The 20,048-nt window shown below is 44.2% G+C and overlaps 1 protein-coding gene across 2 annotated transcripts; it reads right to left on the bottom strand.

The window, feature by feature from the left end:
* Nucleotides 1-6,985: 6,985 nt before the first annotated feature.
* LOC117379648 (uncharacterized) lies at nucleotides 6,986-17,914 on the bottom strand. Of its 2 annotated transcripts, XM_055225602.1 has the most exons (6): nucleotides 17,688-17,913; nucleotides 15,993-16,095; nucleotides 12,073-13,002; nucleotides 8,140-10,473; nucleotides 7,980-8,042; nucleotides 7,023-7,322 (listed from the first exon to the last, which is right to left on the bottom strand). In XM_055225602.1, exons 3-6 carry the CDS (start codon nucleotides 12,953-12,955, stop codon nucleotides 7,270-7,272), a joined length of 3,333 nt encoding a protein of 1,110 aa, XP_055081577.1. In that variant the 5' UTR covers nucleotides 12,956-13,002; nucleotides 15,993-16,095; nucleotides 17,688-17,913; the 3' UTR covers nucleotides 7,023-7,269. The 2 variants fall into 2 exon arrangements, with proteins under 2 accessions (XP_033832245.2, XP_055081577.1); XM_033976354.2 differs by lacking the exon at nucleotides 15,993-16,095 and having other exon boundaries at nucleotides 6,986-7,322; nucleotides 17,688-17,914.
* Between the last annotated feature and the right edge of the window lie 2,134 nt (nucleotides 17,915-20,048).

Genomic DNA, 20,048 nt, shown 5'->3' with positions numbered 1-20,048 from the left:
ACAGGAGTAAAAGAGAAGAAGAAGAAGAAGAAGAAGAAGAAGAAGAAGAGTGCACAGACTTTCACTCCAGGAAACCACTCCTTCAACAAACAGCCTACAGATTATTTTTATTGTCCTTTTTTAAGTTTTTGTGGAGACCTCGTGTGCCGAGACGCTCAGAGTTTAAGTTGAATCAAGAATAAATTATTTATTTACACAATTTTAAACACAGATAGACTCCACATCATCTGAGGCACAGGACGAGTACACAAAACACGAAATACAAAATACAAAATACAGTCCTTGAGTACAAAAGTCTGACCTCAAACTCCTCTGAGGTTGATCGTCCTGAACCTCATCTCCACCTTCAGTTTCTCAGTACAACCACATGAGACAGAAACATTTCCTCCACAGATGGAAACGGTACAGAAAAGTACACAAAAGTACACAAAAGTACACAAAAGTACAGACAGAACATAAAACATAAAAGCAGAAGATTAAGCACAAGCTTCAAGTTAAACTGGTGTTTCGCACAAACTTGTCTCTGTAAAATTAATTCCAATGTTTAAGTAAAGTTTACAAATACTTTATATTTCCTCAAAAATACTGTTAAGAATAAAACTCAAATGTCATAAAATAAAATACTGCACACTGAGTCATAAACTCCACAGCTGTGTGTAAATGTAACAATAAAGAAGTAAAAATGGTCAATAAAAAGTAAAACATAAAAATAATTTTCATTTCTTAATAAAATAACAAGATGTAAAGTATTTTCTATCAGTGCAGTAAAACTCCAAACTGGATGTACTCATGTACTCATGTACTCATGTACCCATGTACTCAAGTACTCATGAACCCATGTACTCAAGTACTCATGTACTTATGTACCCATGTACTCATGTACCCATGTACTCATGTACTCATGTACCCAGGTACTCATGTACTCATGAACTCATGTACCCATGTACTCATGTACCCATGTACTCATGTACTTATGTACTCATGTACCCATGTACTCATGTACTCATGTACCCATGTACCCATGTACTCATGTACTCATGTACTTATGTACTCATGTACTCATGTACTCATGTACTCATGAACTCATGTACCCATGTACTCATGTACCCATGTACTCATGTACTCATGTACCCAGGTACTCATGTACTCATGAACTCATGTACCCATGTACTCATGTACCCATGTACTCATGTACTTATGTACTCATGTACCCATGTACTCATGTACTCATGTACCCATGTACCCATGTACTCATGTACCCATGTACTCATGTACTCATGTACCCATGTACCCATGTACCCATGTACTCATGTACCCATGTACCCATGTACTCATGTACCCATGTACTCATGTACTCATGTACTCATGTACTTATGTACTCATGTACCCATGTACTCATGTACCCATGTACTCATGTACTCATGTACTCATGTACCCATGTACCCATGTACTCATGTACTCATGTACCCATGTACTCATGTACTCATGTACTCATGTACTCATGTACTCATGTACCCATGTACTCATGTACCCATGTACTCATGTACTCATGTACCCATGTACTCATGTACCCATGTACTCATGTACTCATGTACTCATGTACTCATGTACTCATGTACTCATGTACCCATGTACTCATGTACTCATGTACTCATGTACCCATGTACTCATGTACTCATGTACTCATGTACCCATGTACTCATGTACTCATGTACTCATGTACCCATGTACTCATGTACTCATGTACTCATGTACCCATGTACTCATGTACTCGTGCTGAGACACTGTGGACACAGGGGGTGGGGGGTGGTGGAGGACATAACACTAAAGTTCTGATGTTGTGATTAAAGCCGTTTCTTATCAGTAAAACCTTCTCCCTGAAGAATGTGTGACCCCCGACTCTGAGGGTCATAAAACACCACAAACACTGAGACACTATGTCCTCAGGGACATGTCAGGACTCACTGTCCTTTTCCTGAGTCTGTTGCTTCTTGGTTCATGTCCCCTGTGGAAATCATTAAACCTTCAGACTCTGACGTCACTCAGTCTGTGTCTTATACTTGTTCTGTTCTTCTGTTTTAATGTTCATTTTATGATGATTATTTGTGATTATTTATGTTTTGATTTGTGTTATTTTTTTGTCCTTATTCTATAAACACTTTGTTTCTTCATGTGTGACTTGTGTTGTGATAAACTCGCCTGATGCAGCTGCAGATCTAAAACTGTTCAGGTTCTGTCTTGTGAATGGGACTTTTTCAGTATCAAACCTGCTCAAATGAGTATCACATTGTCAGTACTAGTTTTAGTATTGATTCATTCCTGATTCCCGATACTCTTGACCCCTGCGCTCTACTACGCCCTGTGTCTGGGTGGGTTTGCTCTGGTTTCCTGTTGTTTTTGGGTCATTACTCACCAGAGAGTTGGATTAAACTGAATTAAAATAAACCTTATTGAAAAGTACAATTTGGACTCAGTTTGGACTCAAGTTTGGACTCAGTTTGGACTCAGAATGGAGCCGTCAGTGTCTCAACATCGTGTCATTTGACCCACTCATTTGTGAATCATCGTGTCTTCTGTTGTTGTTTCTCCACTCAGCAGGTTTCATCTCCGACCTCTCATTTTGTGCACTGTCCCTGTAGAGGAGCGACGTGCACCATGAGGTCAACCCGTCTGTGAGGAGACAAGAGGAACCTGGAAGAACACGAGGCTTTCATCACATCTCCACATCTTCTGCAGCAGGTTCAGCACAGAACAATCCACACGAGGAGGAAAACTTCAAATAAACAGCACATTGAGGCACATTTAACACCAGCAGGTTCTCCGCCAACATTCAAAGCTCATTTCCCCCAATAAATGACAACAAAAATAAATTCCTCAAAGAATAAAACCCATAGAAATGTCATAAAATAAAACACTGCGTGATCTTGAGGTGATGAATCCACAGCTCAATGTGAATACAACACAAATAAATGAGTTTTCACAGTAAAGAAATAACATGGTTTGAAGCAATTATGTAACAATGATAAAAAATAAAAATATAAAGACATAAATGATTCAACTTTAACACAAAAACATTTCATAAAGACGTGAAATATTCTCAGGTCTTAAGTCTAAACAAATTACTCTGGTCCCAAACCCTCTATTTGAAGAATAATATGAATAAATAAATCAAATGTTGAGCAGGTTCATGTCTTTGTTCCTCCTTCAAAACATCTTCCACTTCTCTCTGTGAGTAGATGAAAGTTTCAGAAAACTCTAACCCGGGACATCTCCGTCTGCCTTATCTCTGTAAAGGAATTCCAGCAAAGTACAACTGCCTCCCGTTATTCAGGACACACAACGCCGCCTTAAAACGTCCAGTATTATGCAAAATGTCTTACAGTGATAGTTTCGTTATGAGTCCTGGTCGTCCTTGGCTTCGGTCTCTCCCCTTCGGATCAGAGTGGACTCACTAAAAGCGGATCTTTTAACACCTGGGAATGTTTTTATCACCGACATCTGCTCAAATGTGTATCTGGTATCTGTGCACGAGGCTTGGGTTTCCTCTCCGTCACCATCTGAGCAGGTTTTATTTCTTTAATTTTTGAGGTAAACGGGGAACTATCTACTGCATTTCCTCAGGTGAGACGAGGACTTCCCTGGATTCACTTGAGAAGTCTGTCCATCCTGAGCCTCTAGTCGACTTTGGAGACGAGAGCGAAGCTTCATGACCAAACAAAAGTAAAGATAGTTTTGCTTTTAGACTCAACAGTCCAACACAGTGACCGCCTGATAATCTCACGCTCCATCCTTCCCTCACTCGCGAACAAGACCCCCACATTCCTCCACCCACCTGGAGCGAACCGTGGTCTTGGTTTGGAGCTGTTGACTTTGACTCCAGTCCTTTTCCTAGAGCACGCTGCAGGTCCTGTGATCTCCAAAGAGGATCCTTATGTTTGCAGGAATTTGTTTGTAACGTAACGCTCGGCTCAAGGGGGGACCAAAGATACAGAACTAACGGGGAACCAGGAACAGGGCGTGAGTCGTAGTCCCGGGGCGTGGGAGACGGAGACAGGGGCAGGACGGACAACGCCGGCAGAACGGAGCAGGGTCTGAGACGGGGAAGCGGAGCGGGTCCAGGGAGCAGGAACAGGGTGAGCGGAGCATAGTCAGAGAAACGGGCGGACTGTACCGGCGGGGTGGAGCCGGATCGGAGGCAGGAGAGCAGAGCGGGTCCGAGGAGCGGGAGCAGGATCTGGCAGGAGCAAAAATTCCAGCTTAGTAAAAGTGATGAGAATCAAAAAAACAAGAGCTAAGCCGAGCGTATACTACCACTGAGGTACGCGGACGATCTGGTGTCGAGTGTCAGGTCCCGGCTCCTCTTATTCCTCCCAGGTCCCCGGGTGCGGCTGATTGGGAATCCGCTCCAGGTGTGCGCGGGAGGAGACAGCTCCGCCCCCAGCTCCATGTTTAAACACGTGACCAAGACAGGGAGGGGAAACAACAGGTGACAGGACAGGCAGGATCATGACAGTTTGTGTACTTTCGACCTTAATGGCGGCAGCAGCTGTTGGGAGGTTGCTCGTCCTCTCATCTGAAGGTTGTTGGTGTGATTCCAGCTCCCAAAGACGTCTGCGTACATTGGTGTGTGGGTGAATGGGTGAGTGTTTTGTTTTTTTTTAATGTAAAGAGCTCCACTGATGTAGCAACGTCATCCTCCCTTTTCCGGATGTCGAAACAGCCGCAGCAGTAGAGCGACGTGAATAAGTTTTCCTAAGGGAGAGACCCCAACGGACCCCTGACAGTAACCTACAAAACCCTTTTACCACACAAGGCTGGATGACCTACCAGTATGAAAAGTGTAAAAAAGATGGAGATGCAGTCAGTGTAAGTGTCTTTTTTGTGGTGTTTTTTTGCTTTCTCTGTCCAGGATGCACGAGTACATCGACTTTAACGCAGGTGAAAGTGTGAGTTTTTCTTTACTCTTAAATCTTGAGTTGATTACTTCGTGTCTTAAGCGTGGAGGTGAACTTGTTTCTCTGTAAGAATGTGACACAAACTTATTTTAAAGAGGTTTTCACTAGAACCAGCTGCTTCGGTCACATGATACTGGTTTCCCTCTTCAGGTTGACAAGAAGTCTAGAAATCCATCTTTTAGTGACTGCAGCATCTCTCAGTGACGTATTCTACCTCTCTGTAAACAGCTAACCGTACATCCCTTTGTGACCTTGTACGGACAGTTTGTAAAATGAGTTAAGTCCTTGTAAGAACTGTCTTCTATAGATAGTACCTTTAAGGGGCTTTAAGTACTGAAAAACTCATCTGAAACATAATGCGTGTGCCTGCTGTCTGCAACTTCATTCATCTGATCAGATAAACTTCTTTCAACTCTCTACCTGGTCTGCAATCTCTTCCTTCACGATTACAGCAGGCAAAGGTGTGAGGACGCCCCTGCTCATGCCAGCGATGGTCGCTCAGGTTAAGGCACGAGAAGGTGTCAGGACGGCGCTAATCACCAGGGCGTCCCATGTACCATTCACCCCCCGCAGAGTAAAAGTCGATCTATAACTTCAACTTAGATCTGAACGCAGGCCCCAATGCCTCACTGGCCCATTCAGAGCGTACAAGAGGACGAGACCAAACGTACGCCAGGGAATCGAGCTCAGCGGAGTGGCCAGGTAAACAGTAACTTCAGTACATGAGAGTATCGCCCCTCAGAAGAGAAATCTACAGCCGCTCTTCAAAAATGCACAGCTTATATACAGTTTACAAGGGGAAGTACATCGTCACTGTCCAATCACCAAACAGTTCTAGAACATTCTCCTGCCATGAACTCCACGACCTGGGTAATCCCCACTAAACTTAAGTTTCAGATCTGCTGTCATCGTTTCCTGTTGCAGTTTCCTGTTTTAGTCTCTTCACTGTTGCCTCTTAACTCTGCCAAAGGCCACAATGGTATTCGTCAATCGTCTGTTAACGGCTTCTATTTAGTTTTGACATACAATTTTAGGCTTAAATGTAACACACAATAAGTATAACCTCATTCTAGTAAAGCAAAAAAGCATCAATGTAAAATTAAAGGTAAAAAATAAAAGTATCAAAATGACAAAAATGAGCAGAGAGTATATCTGATGATTAAATGAGTAACATAATAAGCATCACAATTTAGCTTAGCAAATCAATTTCTTTAGCAATTCAATCTTTTAGCTTCTACCTAATATCTTCAGCTACTAAAAACATAATCTGTGGCGTCACGTTCGCCCTGACGGCCGCTCCTGCTGAGGAACGAGATCCTTCAACACATTTGTACTTGTGGTTAGACGGGTGTGGGTGTTTGCCGTGTCGAGTCTGTGGTGGGTGTGACTCTAGTCGATTCTGTGTTTCCGCGCAAATCTGCTGTTGATGCGGCGCGTCTTTTTTCACACTTTGGACTCTGTTTGAGCATCAGGCAAATACAGACTACGCTTCACTGATGTAGCAACATCATTCTCCCTTTTTCAGCTACAAACTAGCCTCAACTTAATTATACTGTGCTGATGTAACTCGCCTAAAGGCTAATCAGGACCCAGATGTGCCGTCACTGAGCCTCCGTTGATGAGGTTACATAATAAATACACGAAAACCACTCCCTCAACCTGGTCTTCCTTCATTCACTATGCAGACTGCAGCAGACACAGTGGACGCGTGTAAAGTATTTTTCGTTGGTGGCGTCTGCCCTACAATGCTTTTCTGATCCCGCGGTCTGAAGGTTTAGATTTAGTGGAGATGTTGACGCCTCAGTCCTCTGCTCGGTTCAGTCCAGCTCTTGTTTCTCTCACACACACTTTAACTTGTGCATTTTCCACCCCGTCTCTCAGAAAAACTCAAGTCCAACCACGAGGGCCCTTTGCCCTGACTCTCATTTCCAGCACCTACAGAGGCCTGGTAGGCTTCCAGTTGTTTTTACACAGAGGTGCAAACAGTTCACTTCACTTACATAAGGCACATTATTCAGGATTTCATTTTTGCGCAGCAGAAAAGGGTAAATAGATAGAACCTGAACTGCTGCATTTCCAGTTGCTCTGGATGCCCTTCCCTTTCAATTGGAAATAATGGCATGTATGTTTTATTCAGAAGAAAACATTTTAAAACTATTAACATGAACTTATAAAACATTGACAGAACAGTATAAAAAATGCATCATTTAAACTTTAAATATTTAACAAAGGCAATAGGTATAAAAAGATAAACAGTTGAAAGTCTATGTACACCATTAAGAGTCAAAGGTTCGGTTAAAACGGTCAGGGCAGGTCAGTAATGGGGCCTCTTGAAGGTTTCACCGTACATCGTGTCCAGCCATTCCTCTGCAACAAGACCAACACACAATATTCAACAGCCACAAACAACAGGCCAACACTTTTACACTTTTACTCAAGACAAAGAGACTGGACTAAACTGGATTGGATTTCTTCACAATGAAAGTTCAGGCAAGAAAGTTTGACAACCGCTTATAAGACGTATGTGCAATTTTAAAGACATTAAGACTAAACAACATGGACGCTTTAGAGGTCGACCGACATGGATTTTTCATGGCCGACTGTTTAAAATCCAGAACAACCGATGGCTGGTAAACTGTGCTGATATAGGGCCAATCATTATTTTCCCCTCACTACAAACTCATCCACAGCTCTGGAGAAGAACACAGTATTCTGACATGGTAATCCTAAAAGTCTGAAGTTCATTCATGACTAATCAGAGCTCTGTGGTAACTAACGACCTACACTTTAAAATGTGCTTCTAAACCACAGGAGGTGACAGATCTTTCATGTTAAAATCTTACAACTTTATTCCAACATAGCTCCCTGATTTTATTATTTTAAGATGATATGGATAAACTTATGTTGTATGTTCCGAGAGAAAAAAAAAAAAAAGTATAGCCACAAGCAACAATGATCGTCCCTCGCCCACGCTGCAAAGGTTTTTCATTTTTCCGCAATGTTTATGACGTGTGTGAATCTTACCATCTATATGATCTACTCGTGTCTTGTCTTTCCACTTGTACCCCTGACCGAGGGTCACTTGACCTAGAATTACAAGGGTCAGGAAGATAAATTCAAGTACATAAGTCAAGTCCAACATCGTAAAATGAGCAATTATTAAAACAGAAATCAAACAACACACTCTGCACGGTGGACTCTTTCTGGTGTACGGCTTGGGTCAATGTCTGGGCTTGAAGCTTGGTCTTCTTCATCAGTCGCGTCTGCAGAGTTTGAGAGTTGCGTCTCTTCCGTGACTTGGATGGACTTTGTTTAAGTGTCTTTCCATCCTGGACCATTCTTGTGCTTTCTGCTTCGTAGCTGCTTCTCCGCTCTTTCGGGATTGAGATGTGGTTCTTTGACCAGTTCCTGACAAGTGCTTGCTTGGCTGGTGTTGATTCCGCAGTGCTGTACGAATTCACATTTGGGTTTAAAAATGAGTTGTGAGATTTTGGTGGACTCGGTGGGGTTGGCTGACTCCGGTTTTGGGCAGGTAGACCAAATGCCTGAGCTTCAGGTGACTTTCCATTGCTTTGGTTGGGCAATGAAGACCGTCTTGAAACCAACTTCCCATGTAGTTTCCGTTCTTTGGACAAATTTAAATTAGCATTCTGAGCATTAGCTCTACAGGTAGCATTTACCCTGGCCTTCTCTGGCATATTTTGAGGCCCTTGTTTACCCGTGTCTGGGGAAAGCCTTTTTCTTTTAACTTGTTCTTCACTTCTGGGGTTAGTTTTGGGTATTTTTCGTTTGATTGCTCGGTGGACCGTTGAGCCATTCTGACCAGAGCAGGAGTTTTGCCGAGGTCTTTGTGGTCCAACATCTGGTTGATTATACCTAGATTTGAAAGACTCTTGCCTCTTGGGTAGTTGGGTGGACGCTTCAGCTGAAAAGCTACATGTCTCACTCCCATCTTGATCATTCTCAGAATTATGGCGTGATTTGTACTTTGCCTTTTTGGGTGGAGCTCTAGACCTGTCAGGCTCTGTACTTTCAGTGAGTCCTACAGTTGCTTGGGCCCCAACAGTGGGAGAGCTTACGAACCTTTTTGTCGGTTTTCCTTCATTCTCACTTTCATCCTGAGACAAATCAGGAAACCAATCCGCAGAGTCCAATGGTGAAGCCTGGAGTTCCTCTCCCTGCTCTTCACCGTTTGAGTCATTGGACTGTAGAGACGGGGCTTTAACCTGATTGGACGCAGTCAGATAGTTGGATTTTGTGCATGAAGGGTAATCCAAACTATCTTCGGTGTCACTGCTGTCCTCAGAGCCATGGGTTAGCACTTGTTCAGGAGCAAACTTTTTTAAAATTCCCAAATCTTCAGTGGCCTTTTCAAAAGCGTTCCCATGTTTCTGTGAACTACAATGAGGTGACACCTGATCAGCAGCAGCCTTTTCAAGAGGTAAAGATTCAAGTCCACTGCAAATGGGTGGGTCAGACTGAGTAGGAGCTCCTGGTTCGGCGTTTCTGGTTACCAAAGGATTAGGTAGGTTCTTCATGAATTGTTTTAATTTGAATTGCCAAAAACTCTCAAATGTCTCAAACTCTTCAACTTTTGGAAAATCAGGGTGTTGATCTGCAATGGAAACACACTCCAATTCCTCCTCATCGTCACTAGAGTCCAGAACAATGATCTCATCCATTAACTCTAACTCCGTCGCAAAAAGTATCACCTCCTCTGAATCCGACTCCTCCTCTGAATCCTCCTCTGAATGTACTTCCTGTTGTAAAAATGATGTCGCTTGGGCATATTTTGGACGAGGTACTTTTTCAAAACTGTCTTGCTGTTCAGGTGTAGGAGGTACTGCTTCTTCTGATGTAGCATTTGTCACAGCGTGTGGGGAAACCTGTGGCGTTACATCAACCTCTTCTTCTGATATGTCGTCATACTTTGGATCTCTCAGACTACCCCACTCCTCACTTATGCAAGGGAACGAATCCATCTCCCTACTAGCCTGGACCGCCTTTTCCTCGCTTTCTATCAGTTCTTCTGATTGTGCTTCAGGCTTAATTACTTGTTTGCAGTCAGCAACAAAGGATTTAACATTGGTATTATTGCATTCCCCAGTCTGACTCGAGTTCAGAGTCAAGTTTCCATGACCAGCAGGAGAGTTGGATGGACTTTGTTTGGACTTTTCAACTCTGTGAAAAGTTTGGTCGTTTGAAGCCGAACCAAAGGGTTGCTGGTCCTTAGTTGTACATGCTAACAACTTTGGAGGAGACTTGCTTAACATTAAGTCCACAGCCTCAGGTTCAATGTCCTCTTTCTTGATCATATCCTTTTGAGGGCTACGCGGGTCAGTTCCTGCACAAACGTGTACTTGACTTGGTGGGTTGTGGTGTACAGTAAAGCTTTGGTTTTCCTTAACCAATTCCTCCAATGGCGGATCAGACATGGCCCTGAGAACCTCAGAACTGCTCTCCTTGTCCTCCATCTCTGAGTGAACTGCAGCAGTCTCCCGCATTATCCGAACATGCTCTGTGGATGTAAAAAGATGAACATTATCCAACTACCCACTACAATACTTCTGCAAAATGTTGTCAACTGAAGTTTCTACCTGCTCAAGGAAACTGCTAATCAGACATTTTAGTGCTAGTGTCCATTAAAAACTAATAAAAAAAAACCCTCAAATTAAAAACAGAGGTAGTCTTAAATTCTTTAACTATACTCAAGTCTGTCGTTTTAGTTAGAGGCAGTACTTGTGTTTTAAGTGTACCGGATGGTGCATTATAAGATCTAAATTAGGGGTCGGCAACCCTCATCCTTATGCTGCAGCTCGGGAAAATATATTAACAAGTATCTAATTGAAGCATATTTTATTTGTTCTTTTTTTTTTAAATTGTAGTTTAAATTGAAATATTATCTTAAAATATTAAAATAAAATTATATTTTATTATTCTTCGTCTCTCAAAATAATGTGGAAAAACAAACATCGCTCACGCCTCAGACGACAGCTTACGGTCCTGCGTTAAGACACAGCTCTGATCTGCAGACGCTGTGCAGAGGTTCAGGAGCAGACGTCTCTGTAGCACTTCAAGGATTTAATAAACCAGGGGTCCCCAACCACCGGGCCGAGGACCAGTCCGTTACAGTTTTGCTACCGGGCTGCACAAAAACAGTAAAAAATACGTCCACGACCTCAATCTTCTCCAATGTAACTTTCGCCTGTCCTAATAAGATAAGAGATATTTTTTATGAGTAAACCGGGCGAATCGAGCATATCCGGATCAAGAGGATCGACTGTTGGAGATTGCAAATGACGGTGGTCTTAAACGTCTGTTTGAGACGTCTCTGCTGACGTTCTGTACGAAAATCAAGCCAAAATATCCTGACCTCGCCACAAGAGCACTGAAAACATTACTACCATTCACAACATCCTGTGTGTGAAGAGGACATTTCTGCAGGGACCAAGACAAAACTCCGAAGCAGAATGGACAGAAACACACCGAGTGTCATCGTCTCCCGTCAGTCCTCGATGGGACCACCTCATCTCAAAGAAACGAGCGCAGGCCTCCCTCAGATTCAGCGTGTGGTAAGGTGCATTTTTTAGACACTTAACTTATTTTTGCCGTATTTATCTGCCACACGTAGAAGGCCGGTCTGTCAAAATAAAACTTGCATTATTCCAGTCTATGGTAAAGTATAAACAGTGTCATCTTCATTTTTAGACGTTAAATATTTGCGGGTCCCAGTGTTTCCGTGGAAACTGGGTCCAAAAGGCTCTTTGAGTGTTATAGGTTGCCGACCCCTGGTTTAGACAGAACGTGGCTTCTGTTGAAATGCAAATACGGCGGCCATCTTTTGAGTGGAACAAAAGTGTACGAAAAAAAAAAAACTGACAGAAAGTTAAAGTGTTTAAATGGACACAAACTGGTGTACATTTGTTTCCCTGTAATGCAGAACTCTACTCGTCAGTACATTTTTTTCTCTGAATTAAAAAAAATATCTTTCACCCTAAAAACACTGCACTGGTCTATATTTTAACAGGAGTCGTTAAAGTTGACATGTCTGGAACATTCTTTACTATCGGTTACCATGGCGGTGCGCTCGTCCCTCGTTATAGCTCATTAGATGTACCTGTAGAATGATCTTCAGTCAGCGCGCTCTTCATTTGGGTCCCCTCTGGCGCGCTCTCCATTTGGGTCCCCTCTGGCGCGCTCCTCACTTGGGTCCCCTCTGGCGCGCTCCTCACTTGGGTCCCCTCTGGCGCGCTCTTCATTTGGGTCCCCTCTGGTGCGCTCTTCATTTGGGTCCCCTCTGGCGCGCTCTTCATTTGGGTCCCCTCTGGCGCGCTCTTCATTTGAGTCCCCTCTGGATCTTGCCTGCTGCTCTTTGAACGCTCGTTTTCACTGACGGCCCTCGCCACGACCTTCTCTGTGGCTTTTACAGCTGCTCCAGTCACGGCAGACGCGACGGATGTGCAGCCCTGAGTTGAACTTAAAGGTTTGCAGTTCAAAGCATCAGAGGAACTTCGCTTTTTCAACTCCTTCATTTTGGCTCTGAATTCTTTAAGCTTGTTCTCGATCTTTTGCAGGATTTGATCATCGTCCAGATATTGTTTACTACCAGCGAGCGGTGCACTGGGCGGGACAGAGTCAACTGAAGCATCGGTTAAGGGCTGAAGATTAATGTTTGATCCCGGGGAAGGTGACCTCTTAAAATTTGGACGCATTTCATCGTTTGAGCTAGCATCGACAGAATCGCTTTTTGACAACTGTCCCTTGTGATAATGTCCATGAGTCAATAGTTTCTGTCCATAAGATCGTTTTGTAGAGTTATTTCTTGAATACGTCGACCCTCGCGTGTTCAAAGATGGAACGCTCAAACACTCCAGCATGGTTTGGAGAGCGCCCAAAGTCATGGGAGCGGAGCAGGACGGGACGGCCGCCTCCACATCGGTCCGGTGTTGGAAAAATGCAGCAGAACCCAAGTCTTCCCTGCGGCGACAGCCAGAGAGCATTTCACGAGCGGACTTTGAACAAACGGTCCAGTTACTCCGTTACACGTCTAGAAACAAAAAGAAAAGATGGTATGAGTTTACAGACTTCCACATGTCAACACTTTGTCATCGAGTTATTCAGGGGGTTGGGCCCGTCTCCATAGAAACGACGGAGCTCAACCCTGAAAACCTGCGCACGTTCTGGAAGTAAATTTCCCATTCATTTTTTCCACTGAGCTTTTTGCATTTAAATTTCGGGGACTAACCAGCTACGTGGCTAACGAATATCCATCACACGGTTGTTTTAAGTCCAAAAAGGCAGTTTAAAATGCAAGATTCTGCTAAATGTTTTATTAACTTTGTATTTTTTTAAGTTTTGTGAGATTAATGTTTCTTATATATGCTTCATATTACGAGTATTGTGCCATTACTTGTTTTGCCTCCTGTGAGCTCCACTGTGGTATGTTTGAACTGTTATGTGTATGTCTGAACTCAGAGAACCAGCTAAGTACCGATGTAAACCAAAGGGACCCGTTTATGTCGAGACAAACCGAGTTAATCATTAAGAGGATGTTACGTGATATTTAGGTGATTTTTGGGAGATTGTGTTGAATCCGTGTGAATTACTGTCTGTGCCGAAGTAAACATCTGGACTGAAATATACACGCACCTTCTAAATTTTATTCTTAGATGTTCCACCAGGTAAAAGCTGACAGTTTCAGACAAAGATTCTGAATAAAATTATAGGTGGTCACTGGTTAGCGCGTAGTTAACCCTATAGTGGCGGATGCTAACGTCGCAGATAGACTCGCGGTTGTGGACTTTCCATTACCGTAACTACACAAACAATCGCGCCCTCGTGTAAATCCAAATGGCGTCTCAAAGCAGAGACACGGGGCTCGTTAAATATTTTACTGTCACTACGGTAATCTGCCTCCGCCGCCCCTCGAAGACGACCAATCAGAGTGCAGGAGCCACGGGGACTTGGTTGTCAGTTATTCGATGAGTTGCAAATGGATGTGTAAAAAAAAGAGGAAGCTGTGTGAAAAAACAGCACATTCTGAGACTTGCTCAATGTGCTCAGTCCTTAAAGGGTTAATTCATATTTAAAGCTCAAAAACTTACTTGGGGCGATCATTTTTTCCCCCCTGAAAGTCTATGGAAAAAAATGAATGGGATCTGGGGTGGACGGTCACGAGCAAACTCCATACGACTAAGTTACCAACTCCCTAAGTGCTTCATTATGCTGCTAGTCACTGCAACTCAGGTCCTTTCCTTTACGATAATAAACATTTTGTCTTTGCGAGCACCAGATGTTCCATTCACGTTCAACTTCCCAAAACAGGCAAAAGGATAAAAGTACAAAAGGCAAATTTAAAATCGAGCACAAGAAGCCGCCAAAAACGCACAAACCTGCAACTCCGCGTCAGGCCCCGTTCATCAAGACCCCGCAGCCGCTTAACGACCCGCGGATTACAGCAAAACTACCGTCAAAATACACACAATCTAGACACGGTATGAAATTACGTCGAAGCAAATGCGTTTTTCAGTTTGAAATAATGTGCAGACGTTTTCCTCGTCACGCACAGACCTGGAGTTGTGTTTTTGTTTCATTCTCACACGTTTAACACACAAAACCTGCAGATTTAGACTGAGCTCTTCTCTCAAAAAAAAAAAAAAAAAACACTGATAGACTAATAAAAGTGTTACGTAAACGTGTGTGAAACAAAACAACTCCCATCTGTTTTTGAGGAGGAGACATCAGAACATGAATTAAAGCTACAAGAGTCAGTTTTTTGCGTAGTTTTGGACCTTTAAACGTGACTCGAGGAAACGTCTTTAAACCAAACCACATCACTTTTCTTTTACTCAACTTCCACGTTTGTCTTCTGTTCTTTGTGATTTCCAGAATAATCTCATATTTACATTCCATCTTCAACACAATTTCCTCAAATACAAGTGACCAAACTGTCTAAATTTAGTTGCGCGACTTCCTTTTATTAAAGAGTTATTCTGTACTTTAACCGCTTCCTGTATTTTTGAGCCGATAACTGACACTTAAAAATCTACGACACCTCACGGATAAAAACATCCACCACAGACGCTCTTTTCTGAGGAGATCAGGACACGGAGGCTCTGGGGACGTCACCTCTGAGGGGGAGGAGCCTGAGCGTAACCGGCTCCATACAGTCGGCCTCGTGTCACCTGACCTCCGGCCTTCTGTCTCGGACGCTCTGGTGAAGAGAGGGGCGGAGCTGTCAAACGACCACCACGATCACTACACCCCGTTTCAAACTTGGACTGAAAGTTGATAAAAAATTAGATTTGTGTCTTAAATCCTGATCAGATTGAACTGGTACAAATATTTATGGACTAATAATAATCACACTAGTCCCCAGCTCCTCCGGTGGGACCCCGAGGCGTCCCCAGAGAGACATAGTCCCTCCAGCTCCTCCGGTGGGACCCCGTGGGTCCCTCCAGCGTGTCCAGGGTTTTTCTCGGGGCCTCCTCCCGTTTTTTTTTTTTAACATACAGAATTTGAATCAGTGCCATTTAAAACACAAATATCTTCCTAAAAAATCTTCCATCTGCTTCAAACCTCAGCTTCTACCGACAGGATCAGCTGTTCACACACGGCACCACCTCAAACACCACCGGGACGAGGACAATTTATCCCCCCCCTCCCCCCGGGGCTCCTGAACTGTCCAAGGCTCTGCACCAACGAGCTGTTCAGACCACTCCACCCGACAGCCAGGGGCGACAGGCGGAGCGCTCCACCCGACGGCCAACGGGCGACAGGCGGAGCGCTCCACCCGACGGCCAACGGGCGACAGGCGGAGCGCTCCACCCGACGGCCAACGGGCGACAGGCGGAGCGCTCCACCCGACGGCCAACGGGCGACAGGCGGGGCGCTCCACCCGACGGCCAACGGGCGACAGGCGGAGCGCTCCACCCGACGGCCAACGGGCGAAGCGCTCCACCCGACGGCCAACGGGCGAAGCGCTCCACCCGACGGCCAACGGGCGACAGGCGGAGCGCTCCACCCGACGGCCTTCACCTGTGGTCCTGTGATGAAGGTTCTTCCACAGAGATTCCCCAGACCAGGCCTAGGGGGCGACACTTTACACCGAGCGACTACACCTCAGTGCTGAGCTCCAGGGCTTTGGAAAGAAAAACACAAAATTAAAACTCGTCCCACCACAGTCGGCGTTTCCTTGGCAACAGTGAAACGCTGGATCTGTGGTTCAATTCAGTTCATAAAGCACAAATATGGGACATTTTACACGACTTCAGTCAGGGATCAGCAATACAGACGTCTCAAACTCTTTACAAAAATGTGAGTCTGGTTAAAATAAAAATCTCTGCCAAAAAAAAAAAAAAAAAAAAACAGTATCACAAGGGCCTGAAAAACAGTGGATTTCTGCAGAATTACTGAGCGAAGCACAAAACTCTTAATCTGACGAGAAAAATGTGATTTTATTTGTAAACGACGGGCGACCGAAGAGATGTCACCAGAATAAATCAAATCTAACTGGACGGCGGTGGTTTGTTCTTTGGCTCGAGATGCGACAGAATGAATCTGGAACATTTTAAACGACTGCAAATTAATAAAATAGATCAAATTAAAGTATGTGTATATAAATGGACATCACTAACCTGCTAACGAAGCACTGGATCGACTTATCTGTCAGTATATGAAAAGCTGGAACAACATATTTTGAGGTTGGTATTTATCGTACTTTTTCTTTGCACTACTGACAAAACAATAAGATTTAAACCGTAAGAGCCAAAATAACTTGTGTGATTATTACAGACTGTTTACAAAAGTGTTAAAAACAATGAACTGCAATAAATAGATTTAGAATAGTTTTTAGTTTAGTTTTAATATTATAGTTTTCATCTGTATTTACTTCAGCGATGTATTGAACTTCAAACTGTGTCGACTTTAATATCGTCAAGAACTCAGTTTGGCTGTAAAAAGAAATTGTTTTTTCAAATTGTAAGAAAATAATTTAAATATCTAAGTAATTATTTTTATTCCTGCCATGCGTTTAAGGAAAAAAAAACAAAAACAACAATTATTCAAAATTGCAAGTAAAAGTGTTTTTCTTTCAAATTATAAAAAGCACTGGTTTAGCAGTTGAAATAAGGAGAAATTTAATATAGTTTATAATGCATTTAATTATGTTTAACTATTAAAAAACAAAAAACAAAGAAAAGTTTCTCATAAAAATAATAAATCCTACATTGTCCGGCTGTGTCCACCAGAGGGAGACAAACGCCTTTTGTTTCAATTTTGTGCATTTAACGATTTACACCGTCACAGCTCACATTAAAGCACATTAAGGCACATTTTAGGCACATTTAAGGGCACATTTCGGGCACATTTCAGGCGCATTTCGGGCGTCATAATCTGTTTAGAGACGATTTTAAGTTTGGTACAAAAATGTAAAAAAAATTAAAAAAATAAGAAAAAAGCTGCATCCTCCGTAAACACGCAGAAAAAATGACGCAAAAATAATGGTCTATAACAAAATCAGAGAAAAACTGTATAGTTCAAATTTGCACCAAAAGTTTAAAAAGTTGGAAAAAGCTGCGTCCTCCGTCCTCATGACGCAAAAAGAGCGGGTCTTTATCAAAATTAGAGCAAAAAAAAAAAAAAGTGGCGCCATTGAAAACTAAAACTGTTAAATGATAAAATCTGTGTTTTTTTCGGATCCGCGCTCATTTTCAGTCAAAACAACAGACTCACCTTCACTAAGTTAAACTCAACATTATCACCGACAAATCCTGTGGGGAGTTTGCGCCAAACTCCGAAAACGGCTCAAAAAGTCGCTGTCGTGGCTCCTCGGCGGCTCCTCGGCGGCTCCTCGGCGGCTCCTGAAGGCGGTGTCTGGGGTCGGTGGAGGTGGAGGAGTTGGTGGAGGTTTGTGGAGGTTTGGAGGCTCCGAAGAAACGACGCGAGGAAACAGTTCTGTGGAGAAGAAGCGGAAACAGCGACTTTTATGAACTTTGGCCTGTGCGCTGATTGGTCCAGAGAGGAAAAGGGGGCGGAGCGAGGGAGGAGCGAGGAGAAGGGAGAGAGGAAGAAGAAGGAGGAGGAGGGCGGAGGAGCGAGGGGGAGGAGGAGGAGGCAGAGAGGAAGAGGAGGGAGGAGGAGGAGGAGGCAGAGAAGAAGAGGAGGAGGAGGGGGGAGAGAGGAAGAGGAGGGAGGAGGAGCGAGGGGGAGGAGGAGGGGGGAGAGGAAGAAGAGGGAGGAGGAGGGAGGAGGAGCGAGGGGGAGGAGAAGGAGGCAGAGAGGAAGAGGAGGGAGGAGGAGGGAGAGAGGAAGAGGAGCGAGGGGAAGGAGGGGGGGAGGAGCGAGGGGAAGGAGGAGGGGGGAGAGGAAGAAGAGGGAGGAGGAGGGAGGAGGAGGAGAGGAAGAGGAGGGAGGAGGAGGGGGGGAGAGAGGAAGAGGAGGGAGGAGGAGTGAGGGGGAGGAGGAGGGAGAGAGGAAGAGGAGCGAGGGGAAGGAGGAGGGGGGAGAGGAAGAGGGGGAGGAGCGAGGGGAAGGTGGGGGGGAAGAGGGGGAGGAGCGAGGGGAAGGAGGAGGGGGGAGAGGAAGAGGGGGAGGAGCGAGGGGAAGGAGGAGGGGGGAGAGGAAGAAGAGGGAGGAGGAGCGAGGGGAAGGAGGAGGGGGAAGAGGAAGAGGGGGAGGAGCGAGGGGAAGGAGGAGGAGGGGGAGAGAGGAAGAGGAGGAGCAGCGATGGGGAGGAGGAAAGAAAGAGAGAGGAGAGGAAGGAGGTGGAGGGAAGAGAAAGGAGGAGGGAGGAGGAATGGAGGAGAAGAGGAGAGAGGGAGGAGAGAGGGAGGAGGAGGGAGGAGGAGGGAGGAGGAGGGAGGAGAGAGGGAGGAGGAGGGAGGAGGAGGGAGGAGGAGGGAGGGCTTACACTCACTGTAAAAAATCCAACTTGAAGTTGCTGAGGCTCAGGTTTTTACCTCCAGTACCAAAAAAAAGTAAATTTCCACAAACTCTACATTAGTTGTCTCAATAAACTTAAACGCTAAAATGACCAGAAGTTTGGCCTCAGATCACATTTTTTGTTGACACAATGAAAAAAACATAGTTTGATAGTCAGAGCCAAAAAACGTTTACTGCGCATGTGCACGCATGCGCAAATGACCATTTTTGGTCATACGGGTTGTCCTCAGGAAATTTGCAAGGACTTCGTCCACCAGTACCATCGCACGAGGCCAAGGACGCTAAAGTTGACATTAAGACAGGTAAGTGCCATTTTTATGCTTTAAAACTCATTATATATCGTGAAACGTTTGCGTTTGATAGTTTTTAATGAATAGTACAACCAAACCAATGATTTGGGGAAATAGTTATATTGTGTTCCTAACTTTATTCTTGCTAGTTAATATATTTCTTCTAATCCGCATGGTAGAATGGTATAACTTTTTAGTCTAATCAACATTTATGTTATTACTTTCATATAATGTATTTACTTAAGTCATATAACCAATAAATACTGGTCACCAATTCTAGCCCATTTGTTCATCAATTTTCAGGGATACCATAGTAAACAGTTAGCAAAGCTCCACGAGAAAATGCTGTTTGAAGCTAACTGTGGTTGAGCCGCTGCAGAGTTTGTCTCTGCGTTTCATTTTATCGTTGTCCCGATGCTATTTTTTGAGTTAGCGACCTGTCCGCCGGGCAGGAGCACATGGTTTTCCCCAGAGCTAAATAAAGACATCACAGAGGTAATGCAAATACTTTTTGCATTATTATTGCGTCAGACACTAGGGTCTGCACAGATGGGTTGGTTTTGGTGGTTGGCGCCCGTAAAACGTCACCAACACTCGGTAAACGTAAGGTGACCCCAGCGTGGCGAGCTCCTGCCCGTGTGTGTGACGCTTCTAGTTGGAGCCTTTGCATTTGAGGACAAATTACGGTGCGTTCACACGGTGCGTCAGGTGCGTCACGTTCACATGTAAAGTCAATGGTGGCAATGGCGTCCACCATAGACTTTACATGTGAACGTGACGCACCTGACGCCCCGGTGTGAACGCACCAGCAGAGAGGGTTTTCCCGGCCGCACTTACATAAATAATAAAACATTAAAAAGAT

Source organism: Periophthalmus magnuspinnatus, chromosome 12, assembly GCF_009829125.3.
Source record: "Periophthalmus magnuspinnatus isolate fPerMag1 chromosome 12, fPerMag1.2.pri, whole genome shotgun sequence".
Classification (NCBI taxonomy): Eukaryota; Metazoa; Chordata; class Actinopteri; order Gobiiformes; family Gobiidae; genus Periophthalmus; species Periophthalmus magnuspinnatus.
Note: the sequence above shows the minus strand (reverse complement) of the source record. Positions and strands in the feature narration are given on the sequence as shown.